Here is a 16,921-nt window from a genome sequence, read left to right on the forward strand (position 1 = left end):
AGAGACTAGGAAGTTTTTAACTAAAGAAAGACTATGGAACTTGGTAAATCACTCCCTTTACCAGTGAGGGAGAGAAGGAACGTGATGTGAGTACAGTCCACAGCCTGCACCGTGCAGGAGAGAAGTGGAATGAGGCCTTCTGGTGTGAAGGCTTGTGCTCTTTCCTCTCCTCCGAGCTGTTGACATTCTCTTTCTCAATGTCAGTCTAATAAGAAGGATGGCAACACAACATTTGACATGTACATAACACTTAACAAAGCCATTTGATAGTCATTATCTCATGTAAGCTTCTCCCCACTGTGATGGAAATGACTGAAAAATTAGTAATTTGAGTCATTGAAGGTGGTTCCACATTATTAGCATCAGAGTTCCCATTTTGCAAACGAGGACACTGAGATCCAGAGAAAAATCTAGAAAAGACTTTTCCAGAAAGGTTAAATGACTGGACCTGGAGCTCCAGTAGTCAGGTTTCCTGACGTGTGGATTAGTCTGCTTCTTCCATTATGCTACAGAAAGGAAGTTGATCAAGTAGTTGGAAAAAGAGGAGATGAATGGTAAATGTAAACGAGCCGGAAATTAGATAAAAGCAAGGACAGGCTTGTTGTGGCTCAGCAGTCGGTCAAGACTGCTTCTCATAGGCTTACTCCTCACACTAAAAGAAACACAAAAATGAACCTAATCTCCAGTGCGTCTACTCTGCTAGGAAATGGGCAGGCCAGAATTCCATCTAGTCAGTAAACATTTATCCAGGGGTACCTTGTGTGGGCAGTAAGAGTCCAGACTTTGCCCTCAGGAGCTCCTTGACGAGTTGGGGGAGAGAGAAGTAGAAGTGCAGTCGATGCTCACAGGACTGGGCTGGTGAGAGTGAACACTAACCTCAGAGTCAGGGAGGGCATTCCAGTTATCCATTACTGCTTAATAAACTGCCCCAAATTAGTGGCTTAAAATAACAACCACTCATTTACTCAGGATTCTGTGGGTCAGGAATTCTAGCAGGGCTCACCCACCTTACGAGCATCAGGGGCTTCTCTTGAGACTGCAGCCAGATAGTGGTTAAGGTTGAAAGATCCACAATAGCTTCACCTGCACCATCGTGCCATGGTGGAGGCCGGGAGAGGCTGGGGCCTGTCTGTCTCCCTGTGCTGCTCACCCTCACTCAGGCTCGCTCAGTCTGTCTCTTGCACACTCTCTCCTTCACTTCTCATGGCCAGCTTGGGCTTCCAGTGCCTGGTGTTCTATGCTGTCATGTTAAAGCTTCAGAAATTTCACAGATTACTCCTGCCACAATCTGTTGGTCACAACATAGCCTGTTTAATGAGGAAATAACAGGGTCACCTTGTAAAACAGCAAAAGGTAGATCTGTTAAGACCATCTCCAGAAACACAATGCAGAAGGCTTTCTGGAAGGGATGTTGCCTAAGCGAAGTTTTGATGAATGGGTGAGTTTGGAGGACAGTGTTCAACTGTGCAGCAGCACGTACTGAGGCCGATTGTGACTCCCTCAACTTTGCATGTCTTGAAATATAAGTGTAGATCATGTTAAGCTCAATAGACTAGACCTCAACACTCACGTTTTCTCAGATATTCACAGCTGCACCACTCCAAAGAGCAGTTTAGATGTGGAAGCCCACAGAGCTATGTCTCTAAGAGACTATTGTCATGATTAAAGCTGCCTGCTGTCAGAGAATACAGGTCAACATGACATTACTATCTTAAAGGAGCATCATTTCTTAATTTTTTTTTTTTTTTTTTTTGTCCTGGGAATTGAACCCAGAGCACTCTACCATGAAGCTGCACCTCCAGCCCTTTTTATTTGTTGTTTTGTTATTGTTGTTGTTGTTAATTTTGAAACAGGGTCTCACTAAATTGCTGAAGCCGGCCTCAAACTCAAGATCCATCTGTCTCAGCCTCCCAAGTCACAGGGATTATAGACATGGGCCACCAGGCCTGACTCAAAATAATTCCTATTTTGAGGATTCAAATGGTTAATGAATTAAGCATATGGGGTGGGTGTGGAGGTAGTTAACTCTAATCTTTTCCCTTCTTGTGACCCATTAGCCTTTAACAAGAAATAAGTCCTCTGAATCATAATGCTTAAATGTGTAAAAGTGGTAGCTACTGGTCAGTCTAAGCAGTGATTCCTAAGCAAGAAACCTTGTCAGTTAAGACTGTCAAACACTAATACATTCGAGTTGGTGTACCATGGTCACTAAGGCACTGTGGCACAGAAGCATTCACACACCACCAGGCTCCAGGCTCCACGAGGTGTCACCATCAGGGGGTTTGTCAAAACCAGCTAAGGCCTTTGTCATCCTACTGCAAAATAGATGCTTCTGGTGTCATGGAGAACATAAAAGTTTAGAATTTGCTCTTTGGTTAAATGTTGCCAGCCACTAGAGATACAGGAAGATGTAGAATGCTAGGAGTCTTACCAGGTAGGATGTAATACACTCCCCAGAGAATGGTATCAGCAGGGAGTAGTATAAATTTGTCCACAAAATTGTGGCCAGAATCTTCAGGACTAACTTCTGACAGAAGGGGAAGGACAGGAGGAAAGATGTGAGCCAAGTCCTGAGAAAGACAGGTGAGAGTTCCACCTACTCATCTGTTGCACCATTCAGATTTCAGACAGGAAAACCACCCTCAGCACTGCATTCAGAGCTGTGCAAACATTGGGAGAACATTGATTTTTCTACTAGAAAAGTAAAATGCATGCTTTCACCCATCACCATTGAACTTTATCTCTCTTTAATTCAGAGTCTTTCACTGAATCTCCTCTAATGCACAGAATGCCATCAAAAGAGACCTTTGCAGTTGTTTTTAAGTGACTTTTAGAGATTTAGTTATATACCCAGATATTTTAATTAGCATTGCTCTGAGTAGAGTGACTGATGAAAATCAACATGGAACAATTAGTGTCTGCAAAGCTACAGAAGTAGTCTTTTTAGATTCAGGGATTTCCCTCCTCCTCCTCCTCGTCGTCGTCCTCCTCCTCCTCCTCCTCCTCCTCCTCCTCCTCCTCCTCCTCCTCCTCCTCCTTCTCCTCCTCTTCTTCTTCTCCCTCCTCCTCCTCCTCCTCTTCTTCCTCCTTTTCTTCCTCCTCTTCCTCCTCATCTTCTTCTTCTTCTATCTAACAATTAACTGCCTTATATTTACTATGGCCTAGTTGAAATTATGTATTGCCTTTAAACATAGTATTCAACCTAAAAGTTGTTCATCCGGATTTTGGGGTCTGAGGTAGTTAAGCACAGGCACACACACGCAAACATGAGCACATATACAAATACATACATACATATATATGCGTGTATGTACACACACACACTTTTTAAGGAGAAAAAGAAAATGATACAAGCACAATAGCATTATGGAAGAGGAAAGAGAATTATGTGCTTGGGGACAGCAGGGTTAGGAGGACCCAGCAACGTTTAAAGATTCACAACAATAGCATTTAGCATGAAATCTACTTTTTATCATCCTTACCCAGCCATCAGAATGAAGAAAGACAGTGTCCAGCAGTAGCAGTAGTTTGGTAGCAGGAGAATTAGAAGTAAAGGTACTAGTGCCTGAGGGGTGGGTCATGAATTAATAATTGCTATGTGGCGGATGAGCCCCGTCAGAAGAGCTGAAAATGAGGAAGTTGCCTTGCAGAGCGCTATCAATCACTCAGTGACCATAACTTCCAGTAATTAGTGTATTTTATGGGCCTTTGCTTCAGTGGCTCGAAAGCACATATGCTCCAGTCACAGCTAAACTTTGCCGGAGTAATATTCCAGGATGATTTATCCTCCTGCTGCACTGGGATCTAACCCTATATTAGGTGAAGATTGTGAACTAAGCTGCAATAAAGTGTAAGTTTAGGTACAGTTTGCCCAGGTTGAGACCTCAATGCATCATGCTTTTCAGTATTCACGGTTGGACCACAGCAAGCAATCATTTTTAATAGTGAAACAAATAAAGCAATTAAAGGAACAGCATTAGGATATTGTACTTGTGAATTACTGTTGCCCTCTCCCTGCTTAAGTGTCCACTATAATAAGCCCATTTCTAATTTAAAAAAAAAAAAAGCACTGTATTAGAATATTTCTTTCTAATACTGTCTTTTCTCCATTATTCTTAGTAATCTGGGATAGAATGCTGAAGGCTGAGTGATTGAGAAGTGCTTGATTTATTTCATTGTGCTACTGTGTTTAAGCTGCTTAAGTTAAAATAAATTCACTATATCAGTAGACTCTGGTGAAGATGAGTGAATCTTTTTAAAATGTTGGCACATGGGAAGGACTACTGCTGATGGGAAGCTCACATTCAGGCTCTTTCTACACAAAGGAAAAAAAATGTTATTTGCAAGCTCTCAGGAGGACTTGGCACTTCCGTACAGGCATAATGAGTTATTTGCTGTGGCTCACCCACTGCACTGGAAGTCTCCAGGGCCCTTGCCGACAGGGTCCTTTGCCATTGCCAAAACATCTGTAGAGCCCAGCATTGTAGTAATTTAACAAGCTTTGCCGCCAACTTACAGAATGACCTTGGGCAAATTAATTAAGCTTCTGGTACCACCATTGGGCCATAATTCTGTTTATGTTGAAGAAATCCTTAGAGTTTGTAGGAAAGTGTTATGTGAAAATAAGTAAAGCAGGTTACAGAGGTACACACTTATAATTGCCCAGGAAGATGGCAAGTTCAAGGCCAGTTTGGGCAGTCCTGTCTCAAAATTTTTTACAAAGGGCCTGGAATGTAGGTGAGGGAAAAGGCATGCCTGGGTTCAGTCCTCAGTACTGCCAAAAAAGAAAAAAGTATAAATTGAATAAGGAAAAGATATGCGTGAGTCCACTGAATTCTCTTTCAAGTCAAATATTCCATACCACTTTTAATAATGAATTTTCTTAAATTGATATTAGTGATAAGCTAATTCACCAAGCATAGATAGAAAGTTGCACACAGTTTGATGCTTTCATTACATTTATTATCCCATCTTTAATTTGCAATGTATTATAATATACAAGTTAAGCAATAATAGTAAAACAAACTAATTGTCTTTAATTAAAGTGAATTAGGTTTTGGTCTTAATATATTTGCTGTAGTGAGAACTGATAATATGGAGGGTCCCAAAGGTTGTTAGGGCACGTTCCTGTTGGCTGATGGTGTTGGTAATAACCCTCTTCCTCATGGTTGTAGACATGAACAAATATGTCACTTCACCACTCTGTTACTCGCAGTTACACCCCTCCGCAGGGGTTGCAGATTCTACAAGTTATCAGCTAATGGCGTTATACATTAAAAATTGAAGCTTTCCTCACTCTGAGGCCTTTCAAGGCTTTGTTCTTAAGCCCTAGACACTTTGGAGTGCAGCTGCAAACTATAGGCAGAAGATTAAATTAATTTGTAACTCTTTTTTTTTTTTTTTTTGGTCCTGCATTACTAAATCCTCCACATTTAATTGAAACCCTACTTCAAGATGCTTTGTGTTTCTGTGTTCTTTGTTGTCAGTTTAACCTCCAAAGCACTTTAACACTGGTAAATTGCTGTTATATCCTTTGGATTGTTTTTAAACCATTCAGAAAGAGGACAGTGAAATTGATACATGGCAAGAAAAGTAGAATCTTAGAGTCGATTTTGAGGTATTTAATATTTATTATGGTTCCTCACCAGCATGGTTTCAGATGATTTAAACTCTTTCTGTAGGACTGTGTAAATTGGTCTTGGGACGAACTCTCACCTGGGGAATTTTATGTAATCCAGTAGTTAAGTCTGATTTTTTAAAGTTTCCCTGTGTCTGAATATTCCAAAGTGGCTGCTGCATTTCTGTGAAATGAAGATTTAACTGCAGAGCACAATCTAAATGCAAAATCCTTAGATGGAAATTTAATTGTATAAAATGTGCACAAGGTAATTAAGAACAAATTTTAGAACATTTCAGACTATAAAGTCCTCCTTCAGCTAGATCACTGGCTGTATTGAAAATGCTTATTTTCAATTTGCAGTTTTGCCGAGAAACATAGAATATGTCTAAATTAAGAATAACAACAAAAAACTGTTCTTCAGGGACTGGGGACATAGCTCAGTTGGTAGAGTGCTTGCCTCTGGTGCACAGGCCCTGGGTTCAATTCCCAGCACCTAAAAAAAAAAAAAAAAAAAAAATGTTGTTCAATGTAACTGTAAATTTAAAACTGCTCCCATTGCATGGTTGATATTCTATACGTAAGCAACTTGATCACCAGTAGCATGTCCTGAGTTTGTATCCTGCACTGTTTTCTGGCTACAACATATTTTCTCTTTATCATTTTTAATTTCATGACATTAATTGTTTTTATGATCAACCAAAGCCATTTTGTTCCTTTACAGACAAAAATCTTGTATCCTAACTTTGTTAAAATAGAAAGGTTTCCTTCATGCCACTGTTGTATATTGGACAGTTGTGACTACACACACACAGACACGCACATGTGCACATACCTGTGTGCACATTATTTAAATTATACAGTCCAACATATTCAAATGCTGCTAACCAAAAGCAATTCATAGATTATGGATGGCCAAATCAAAGATTAACTAGGTGGCAGGAAGGAACATTCATAAATTTTGCAGTGAGATGTTAGTGGATACTGTGATTTAAATGTAGTCCCAACTGATGATCGCTTCCCCTGCATTCTTTTTCTGCCTTTTACAAAATAAATGTCCCACAAGGAGTATTCAGCAGTTTGCTGAATCTTAAGTGTTTGGAATTAAAATGCACTTTTTTTTTTTACTTAACATTAACTAGACTCTTCTCCCTCCCTCTTGTCTACCACCACCCCCCAAAAACAAATAAAGCTTTTCCAAATCTTTTACAATATGAGCCACTCCCCTCCTGGGAATGAAAAGGATGTGAGAGTCCTTTGATGAATTGCTGGCGCTTATGTGGGTCCACATTTTTCAATATACTTTTTTTAAACTGGACTTAAGCTGTCTATATTTAAATGCTTCTTTTGTAAAGATGATAAAGAGAGCAGAGATTTCTATTGGCTTAGCCTAATCTGTTTGCTTTGTTGCAATTCTTTTTTCCCCCTTTACTTTAACTGTTAACCTATTTATAAATCTAAATCTACATACAAAGGTCATTGGTTGGCTGAACTTAAACCATTTTACTCAGTAAATTTAATTAAGAAAATACAGTGCAACTCATAAGCAAATGAGTTTTTTCCTAGTTTTAAACCAAACCACCCTCTTGAGTGCTGATTGCCTTGCCCGACCCCTGGTGATACAGAAACAGGCAAAATTAAAAAGGACATTAAAGCTTCATTAAATCTGAAACACATTTAGTACAGTGACATATCTGCAGGCCATTTCAGAGAAGATTACATACTCTCTTTTGTAAGTTTCCTAATTTATAATACCTTGACAATAAAAACTGGGGAAATGCAAGTAGATTAATAGACCAGTAGGGGTAAAAGATACAGCATGGCCCCAGGTCTGTCTGTCTCTGAAAGATTCTCTTAGAGCCTGTGCGCTCCCTCGCCCCACAAGGGTTCTGTGTTTATTTTGACAGCCTCATGAAGACTTGTTCTTCATGCAGCCATGTCTGCAAAGAGCCCTTTTTCCTTTTTACCTCTTCCTAGTACAGCTTGATAAAAGGGTTCTAGGGCCTGGCTGCATATTTCCTTCTAATGTGCCACAAGACAAATGGTTGGAGCATAAATACTGGAGTTGCATTGGTCCTGGAAGGATAAGGACACACATGGAAGGAAGGCGTGTTCGTCTGCTGGGGCCTCAAAATGACTGCTCTCGGTGACAGCCTGGTAGTGCCACTGCCCATGTTTACTAGTATAGAATTGGAGTCCTTGGTCTGGGGCTGCAGCAACCGAGAGGTGACACTGTCAGAGAGGAAGCAATTGTCATGCTACTTTTGCAGTGCTCAAGGTTGAGGAACCAGTCCGTACCTGCAAGGTGTCTTAGAAGCAGTCCTTTCAGAAGCATAGTTGACAGGTAGGACTGATGTTCCATAGGGTGTCAGGAAAATACACAGAAAACAAAACCAGGCTCAGAAACAATGTATTCACCAGTTCAAGCACTGCCACCTGTTCCCAAGCAGACTGGGACAAAGAGATCCCCAATGAATTTTCTGTCTCCTGCATGGTAGTACCTTAAAGAGCAAATAAATGCCATCAGCCATTCTTGTTTACCTTGTACCAGTTGTGACAGAGGAGCCAAGTAGATGAGTGCAACAGTCCCTTGTCAGCCAGAGCCTGGCTTTTCCATGCAAAATGATGATTTGAGAATCTGGAGGCTTTGTGTTGAAATGGGATGAATTCACATTTTCACCTTTTCCTACTCTTTTTATTTTTTTTAAGACTTCCATTTATCATTTTTTGATTCTTTAAACTTCAAGAACCAATGGCCAGTGTTAGTACCTGAAAGCTAGTTTAGGTCTTGATGGTCTGTGTCACACAAAAGTTTCTTCTGCCTGTAAGCTGTGTGGATGGGATTCTTCCATGGTCCCTAAGGATGTATCAACATGCACCCAAGAGAATGGTACGGTACCTGTAGGAGGGTTGGAGACAGGATGTTCTAAATATTTTCTAGTATTATTGAACTATTAGCTTTCTTAGATAAAAGACCCTCCTTGCCATTTCTTTTACTCCAAATGGAATAATATGCAAAATTCATCATCCACAGATCATGCGTTGACAGGTATCAGCTTTCAGTGAGCTGTCACCTGTCAGGTCAGTACACAGTGGCACAAATGCCTGGACAACCACCATGATAGACCACGGTGACTCCTTCTGAATCAGTGTGCACACTATTATTGGACAGAAACATATTGTATTTCTAAAATGTAGGGCAAAAATGTAGCCTGTTGGGTGGGGGCAGAGTTGGGGCAGTGGAAAGCTGAGACCCTCCCCATTCCTGATGAGTTACAATACATAGACCACAAATGTAATCACACAAGACTCTGAAAGCCACTAAAGTAAACAGCCACACTTTCTTTCCTTCTCCCTATCTTGTGATACTTTTGTTATTTATACCTGAAGGGATTAACTGTATCCATCAAATGAAATAATAGTATAAATTTATATATTTTAATATATATATATATATATATATATATATATATATATATATATCTTGGATATAAGAAATCAGTAATGACACTAGGTGTTCCACAACACACAGACACACATACACACATACACACACACACACACACACACAAATGAGTGGTGACACTCTCAAAATAGTCACCTTACAAGGTCATATGGTTAATTCCTATTATATTGCTATTGCTCAAACTGGTTTTGGAACTTTGAAAACCTTAGCATCTTCATTTTTATCCTTAGCAAATAACAAAGTATTTGTTCTTTGCATATAACTTTTGGTTTTGATAATATCTATAGATCATTTACCCATTAGTCTACAAATAGTTTATGCAATCAAAAAACTGAGGGACATCATTTTAAATCCAAGATGCAGTTCTCATAAAATGAAGTAGGTGTCCTTGTGTTACGTGAAATTATTCTAAACACAATTCCAAAATACAGTTCAAAATTGTTTAAGCAATGTTCCTTTTTTTGAAATAAGCGTTCAACTTCTCAAGATCTAGAAAGACAGCATAATGTGCTGGGAAGAACTCTGAATGAAGTCACAAGTCTTGGGGTCAGCCCCTAGGTTTCCACTGATTAACTGTGTAGGAACTGCTTTAGTGGGACTCTGGAAGTCCCATCTGTGAAGAAGATTGATACAGATCCATTCCAGCTTTAAAATTCCCTGATATTGTGATTCTACTTTGAATGTAGTTATTTTCCTTACATAGATTATCATGAGTTTGTTAAATGTGATCGTATTATCTCAGCCCTGTCTTGGAGGAATCATTTTGTTTTTCCAGGTGAGGACCCAAAGACCAAAATTAAGTGACTGGCTCAGAAACAGAGAATAGTTTACGAGTCGAGCTAATCCAGAAGCTCTAAGCTCCCTTTACCACTTTTAGACTGAAGTTCCAACTTCACAATCTTTAAATTGCCATTTTCACACAAGTGGTAGCACTTTCCCTCTATGTATGGATAGAAAATGGACCAAATAAAACAAACAAAAAGTATGAAAATAATAGCATGGTTTTTCATTTCAGAACCTGGCCCATTCCCACTTCCTGCAGCCCTTCATTTACACAAAAAAACTGATCACTGCAGAGCTGTGGGCTGGAAACAATTAGATGTTCCTATCTTACAGAGAAGAAGCCAAGAGTTTTATATCTGTGTAGAAGAAACTGTCGCACACATGTAAATGTAAATAATGGCCACAGAGCTGAGAATATTCCTAAGAGAAACTACATAAGGGTAATGTCTAGTTATTAAAATTAGAATATTTTATCAGGGATGCAACATTGTCTATTGAAAATGTCCATTCTAAATACAGCTTGTAATGTAATTACAGCAATAATTTAGTTTGTGCATTTGAGGTTGTGAGCCTTTTGTATTTGCTAGATGCATTTCTGAAATTTAGTACTTGTCTGTTTTAAGGAGATCTGCCCTGCATGCAAATCTATAACTAGACAAATATTATTTCCTTTCCCAGCTTGCTCTTGGGAGGTTTCCATATCCTCAGGTAAGATTGTTCATTACTGCCGTTTGCCACTGTGACATTCATTCCTATGTATGAAGGTGCAGGGAGCAATTGTGAACATTTGAGCCACATACAAATAAATCTGTCCTGTTAAATTGAAAAGTGATATCTTAAAGGAGTCATTTAGAAGTCTCTGTTGATTTTTGATTTTTTTAAACTCCAGACTTTTTTTCCCCTTTGTTAAAGGTTGACAGCGATCATCTTCCTTTGTGTGACATTAGAGATGTTTTTCCCTCATCCTGCCCGGTACCATGTGCTCACATTAGGGTTGGAGGAGGGGTCCAGTCTTTCCTTGATACCCTTTTCTTCGGGATTTTTGGATTCAATTAAATTATTTGAGTTAAAGGGTTAAGAAGAAGGGTGAAAATGTCTAATTGAAGTCATTATTTTTGCAAGGCAAATAGGCCCCCAATTTTGTGTGAGTTTGATTTTGAACATAATTCTTTTTAGATTTTGCTTCTTCCTATCCACATGTCTAAGAAAAAAAAAACAGTCCATTTTACTAGCATTGTTTTAATTTCTTTAAGATTTTTACTATAGGAGGGTGCTCACACTTAACATATAATGCTATTTTGTGGTTTGAAAATAATTCCCCTGTGTGTGGAGGGAAATAAGTGAAATGTCGAGAGGGATGAAAAATGAATGGTTTGACTGTTTTCCTCTGGTTGATGCTCACTGTTTTTCTGGCATCTTGGTCTGTACAGGCCAAAGTGCCTGGAGGCATGTCTGATTTAAAGGTGGTATTGGTCTCTGCTCTTTAAGCATCTATTAACTTGCTATTATTATGCAAATAAGTGTTGTATTACACATACTAATTTATGCATGGTTAGATTATGCAGATGCATCACAAACAGTGGTTATTGAATAATAGGAGGGGGCGCATTCTCTCTATCTCTTTTTAAGCAAATTTTCCTGGTACCCATGTGGACATTTAAAGATCCTTCACTCACTGAAATGTCTCTTTTGTATCCTTTTTCCTTCACAGTTAAAGTCATCAGATAAGTGGGAGAGAAACTGTCCAAGTTGTCAGGTCCAGAAGTGTTAGTCTCACTTTTGAATTTGTAAGCTTCTTTGTTTAAACATAATCTTTTCCTTAAAGAGAGAATCTAAAATGCAATCGTTTGGCATGCGCTCCTAATCTAGCATTTAGTGAGATTTTAGTGTCTACAGCCTTGCTGCTTAACTCTAGGTAGCCCATCAAATTAAAATCACATTTTCAGGATTTATAGCTCATTAGAATATTTATCTTGGTAAGACTCTTATCCTGTCAGTAATTTTTAAACAATTCATTGTTTGGCCAATTTATGTAATCCTGTAAAATTTTGAAAATGAACAGAAGAGGACCTGTAAGATGTATCTTTCAAACACATCTTAGTAGAAAACCTAAGCCAGGTGTATCTGTAAACCCAGTCACTCAGGAGGCTGAGGCAGGATGATCACAGTTCAAAGCCAGCCTCAGCAACTTAAGTGAGGTCTAAAGCAATTTAGCAAGACCCTGTCTCAAAATTTAAAAATTATAAAATAAATGGCTGGGAATGTGATTCAGTAGTTAAGCACCCCTGAGTTCAATCCCTAGTCCCCCCCCAAAAAAAAAGTAATAAAGGGAAACTAGAAAATGCCATATTAAAAAAGAAAAAAAAAAGGAAAAGAAAAAAAACTTGAAAGCCATCTCATAAAAATTCTGAAAATTGAAAATGTAGCTATATTCTTGAGATTCCTGTTTAGAGTAGTTATTCAGCAAGATTTGGTGAATGACAAGTCTAAGAAGTAGATTGCCCTTGCACTTGACAAATGAAGCCCTTGAAGGCTATGGTCAGATTTGGGAAGAGACTGCACACCTTTGCAGTGTTGTTTCCCAAATGTCTTAAGTATGCATTTACTGGATCAATCACGTGGAAGTTGGAAAATTCTAATATGCTGAACTCCCTAATTAGCAATACCTTTATCATCAGAGTGGGGAAAAGAACTGGATTCCCCAAATTATGAAAGAATGTTGTCACCCAGTTGGTTCTTTTATTTCAAATAATAGAAGTAGTTTTGAGCCTATCGTCAGGCCTGTTTCCCAGATCTTTCAATAGAAGTTTGGGTGTTTTATTACATTTTGGTGAAAATGGCATTTATTTTACAGGTTTTATACTATCAAGGGAAAGTTGGGAAAAGTACTTTACAAATGCTTTCCTAGCCAGGCATGGCAGCACACACCTGTAATCACAGCAACCCTGGGGGTTGAGGCAGGAGGATCACAAGTTCAAGACCAATCTAGTGATACTTTGTCACAAAATAAAAATTAAAAGGATTGGGGATGTAGCTCTATAGTAAAGTGTCCCTGGGACCAATCCACAGGACCAAAAACAAAACACAAAAATGCCCTCACAAACTCCTGTCCTAGGTGAAGGAATCACATGAAAAGCAAAGGGGGGCTAGTAGAGTAGAGGAAAGGGACCAGGTGGAGAGAGGAGGGGAGAAAAGGAAGGGTACTGGGAACGATCTTGAACAAATTATATTGTTATGTTGTGCGTACATGGATACCTAACAGTGAGTCACATTATTATGTATGACAAAAATATGGAAAATATAAGTGCCTACATTGTCTTATTGGAACTCCCACGCACTCTGAGACTACCTCCTCTTAGAAGATGGGCCAACAGAATTGCTGATTGCTCACGGTTGAACTGTAACTAGTTTGGTTTCATTGAATCCCAAGTGCAGTAGGCAGGAGTGAATCATACACTCTAAGTGTTGGAAGGGATCTCAGACATCGTGGAATCAAACCTCTCTACAATATCTCTGAAGAGCAAACATTCACATTCTGTTTGAATACCTCTAATGACAGGAAACTCACTACAAAGCAGTCATAGAATCAAAGCAACATGCCATCTACCAATTCAAGGACTACTCCATCCTAATTATGGCCTACTAGGCAGGTCCTTGAACGTAAAAGCTTTTCATGTATTGTTAAGGTAACATAGTTTTGAATCCCTGTGTACTTGGGCTAGGGATAGTGACATGGAATTGCTGCTCTAAACCCAAAGGCATTCAAGGTGCCAGACCTGAGCCTCTTCACTAGGGGCAAGCTGAGAAGAGTAGCCCATTGGAAAGAGCTGGACCTGGAGGCAGAAGATGAGCATTAGAATCCATCTGGACCACAAACTCACCACAGCTGCCATTCTTGCCTTGTAAGTCCTGAGGCCTTGGTTTCCTCTTGTCTAAAGTGAGAGTCCTGCGAAATCCACCTCTGCTATCTGATTGGAGGAGCACGCTGACCAAATGAGATTATGGCTATTAAACCACTTAGAGAAGTTTCAAAGGGCCTCCATCTTGGCCCTAGTGTGGGGCTGCAACACACGACAGAGTTTCCAGCTACCAAGAGAAGATTGCCAAAGGATGTTCTTAGCAACCTGTGAGCCGTCACTGGAGCTATGAGTAAAGTGAGCCGAGGGAATCCTGGGAGAGGAGCAAGCTTCAAGAACGTCCTCCCATGGGGCTGGGGATGTGGCTCAAGCGGTAGCGCGCTCACCTGGCATGCGTGCGGCCCGGGTTCGATCCTCAGCACCACATACAAACAAAGATGTTGTGCCTGCCGAAAACTAAAATAAATAAATAAATAAATATTTAAAAAAAAAAAAAAAGAACGTCCTCCCCTCTGCCCTGTGTCAGTGCCGCTGACAGCATCCTTAGCAGCCCTTCTTCCCGCTGGTGACACGGTGAGAGGGCTGATAAGGGAAGGATGTTGGGAAGATATTAGCAAGAGGCAGTGGCCTGGGACCAACATATAAGTTACAGGGTTGGATTTTTGTTGAGATACTATTTTCATTGTTTTGTGGGTTGGGTGTTTCTTAGAGTTTCCTTTAGACCCTCAGGACATGCGTAGTTTAGGACTCCACAGAAAGAGGTTAGGGGGCCACTATGAATGCAGTTTATTACTATGGCTTATTAAGAAGATGAACAATGGCATCATGAATTCATCCAGCACCTTTCCTACCTCGAGCTCCTGAGCACTTTCTGTATCTGTCCCAGGCTATACCTCCCTCCTGCAGGGAACCACTCTTTCCAGCCTCCAGGTGAGCAAGACTGCAGTGCTGAGAGGCCAGGCACCTTGCCTGAGGGAAGAATGGGTGTAGTTGAGTTTAGGGCTTGGAAGCAATTAAACCCCACTACTGGCTTCATGACCTCTGAATTTGATTGGCTGTTCCTACCAGGTCTCTGTTATCCACACAGCCCCACCAACCCCTTCTCCTAGTTTACCTTCCCTGCCCTAGGTTGGCCTCCTGTGGAGAGTGCTGGGCACCAGAGGGTTGTGCTTGTAGATGACATGGCCATTCCCTAGAGCCCTTTTGCTTTTCTTATCATGTATTTAGTAGAGTGACAGGGGGATCCAGACGGCCTGAGAACTCTCGGCGACTTCAGTACCATTAATTCTGGGTGCCTATAAAGCATCTTCTACAACAGGATTATGAGAAACTGCTTTTTTAAACATCTTACAAAGATGTCTCAATTTCTTGAACAATTTAGCTTAATGGTAATGTGGGAAGATGTGCAACTCTGGACAAGGACTGGAGCTGTGTGTGGTGAGTCACACAGATCCAGATTCAGTTGACTTCAAAACCGTGATGGTGGGCAATGGTTTGTTTAATGACACCATATTTAGGAGAAATAAAAAGGATTGCCTGCTAAAAATTGTCATCCTTCACTCAAACTTTACAGCAGGGCCCTGTGTTAGGATGATAGTCAATCCATTAAGGAGTCTTCTCAGGGGATGTGTCCGCACTGGCACTGGGGAATTTGGTAAGCAAGATGCCACAGGAAAGCAAAGCTAATACAGATACAAATGTATTTAAAGTACTTTTACACGTATAAAAATATTGTTCCTCTTTTGGCTACAATTCCTGATCTTGGTTAATAAATTACATCAAAATGACCTGAAGTTAAAAAAAGGGAAAAAATCTGAGCAAATAGTGCCCCTGGTATTGTAAAGCTTTGAATGTTTTCACACCCCATTAATTTATTACTTCTCTTTCTTCATCTTTAAATTTCATTTTTTTTTTTCAAAAATTCCGACTCCCTGCTGCTGCAGTGATTTTCATCTTGTTGTTAATTTTCCCTGCTCCATATGGAGCTCCAGACATTTCACCTGGAGGCTGTACTAGATTTTGCTGTAGTGATCGTACTTCCGGAGGCCAAAACTGTCATTTAGGGTTCCTGGTGCATCTGTCTGCGCCAGGCTTTTCACTGGCATGGGAGAGTGTGAATAACAAATTGGATGCACCTGAGATTCAGATGATTAGTGTGTTTTGTGAATCTCCAGGACTTGTAAGCAGATAGCTCTAGGGGGGGAGAGGGTGGAGAGCTGAAGAGCCACCGTGGGTGAATCTGTGCTCACACCTTACACTTGGGGCTTTGCAAGGGAAGTGCAAGCATCCTAGGCAGCCTGAGTGCAGAGAGAGTAACAAATATTTCATCCTGCCTTGTCATTGATTAGAAAAGAGCCTTTAATTTCATTTCACCCCATGTTGTGATTAATTTGCATTCTTTGTCAGAAGTTAATGGAGTTTTTTATGGTTCACTCTGAAATCCTTGAAGACATCAGACTTGATCTGATGTTTATACAACCGCCAGCGGAATTTTTTCGTTTGATTGATGGCAAGCTTGATGTTATTCCAAACGGCTTTTTAAGCTGTTTTTAAGAATTATTTGAATAAAATGCAAGCAAGATATTGTTGTAATGATCAAGATTATCTGTTAAAAATCTGTTTCAAATAAAGAAGATGATAAGTAGTAAAAAGGATCAAAAAGATAAGAGAAATAGTGAATGGTGGTGTGTTTTTTTGTTGTTAAAAATGCATAAGAATGGTGTTCAAATAAATTATTGCAACATACAGAGAAGATCACTTTATTGAAAAAATATATCATCTGGCCAAAAAGAATAATTAAAACTAAGGTAAAAGGAAAGTTGGAATCTTAGAGATTAGAAATCTTTACTGCCAGTTGGCTAATTCTCATTTATTCACCAGGTTTTGCCACCAGTGTACGAAATAGAGATCTACTGTTCTTAACTCAAGGAGACAGGCCTGTCAGGGCTGTTAGCTGAGCAAAATGATGACATATTACTTGTCTCAATAAAGAGGCATTTTTAAATCTCATTACAAGTTAAACATTAGTAGATAATAGAGGATTTTAAGTGAAAGACGGGCATTTTTAATGGTGAAGGACTGCCTTTTTCCACAACATAGCGCAGAAATGAAAACATCCTGTTGTTAAAACCAAGATACCTGACTGTTCGTGGGTGGGAGAAGTGTGCATTCACACACACACCCCAATACACACACTGT

The 16,921-nt window shown here is 39.8% G+C and overlaps 1 protein-coding gene across 25 annotated transcripts in view; it reads left to right on the forward strand.

The window, feature by feature from the left end:
• The window catches only part of Map2k5 (mitogen-activated protein kinase kinase 5), a 253,918-nt gene that overhangs the window by 159,208 nt on the left and 77,789 nt on the right, over positions 1 to 16,921 (forward strand). For 12 of the 25 annotated variants that reach the window (XR_011706695.1, XM_071608420.1, XM_071608419.1 and 9 more), the window contains one exon: positions 10,545 to 10,574. The exons of the other annotated variants lie outside the window; for them this stretch is intronic. Coding sequence is in view for 9 of the 12 variants with exons in the window: in XM_027924085.2 (XP_027779886.1) it covers positions 10,545 to 10,574 (30 nt within the window). In the remaining 3 variants the exon portion in view is untranslated. The remainder of the gene's footprint in view (positions 1 to 10,544; positions 10,575 to 16,921) is intronic. 25 annotated transcript variants of the gene reach the window in all.

Source organism: Marmota flaviventris, chromosome 2, assembly GCF_047511675.1.
Source record: "Marmota flaviventris isolate mMarFla1 chromosome 2, mMarFla1.hap1, whole genome shotgun sequence".
Lineage (NCBI taxonomy): Eukaryota > Metazoa > Chordata > Mammalia > Rodentia > Sciuridae > Marmota > Marmota flaviventris.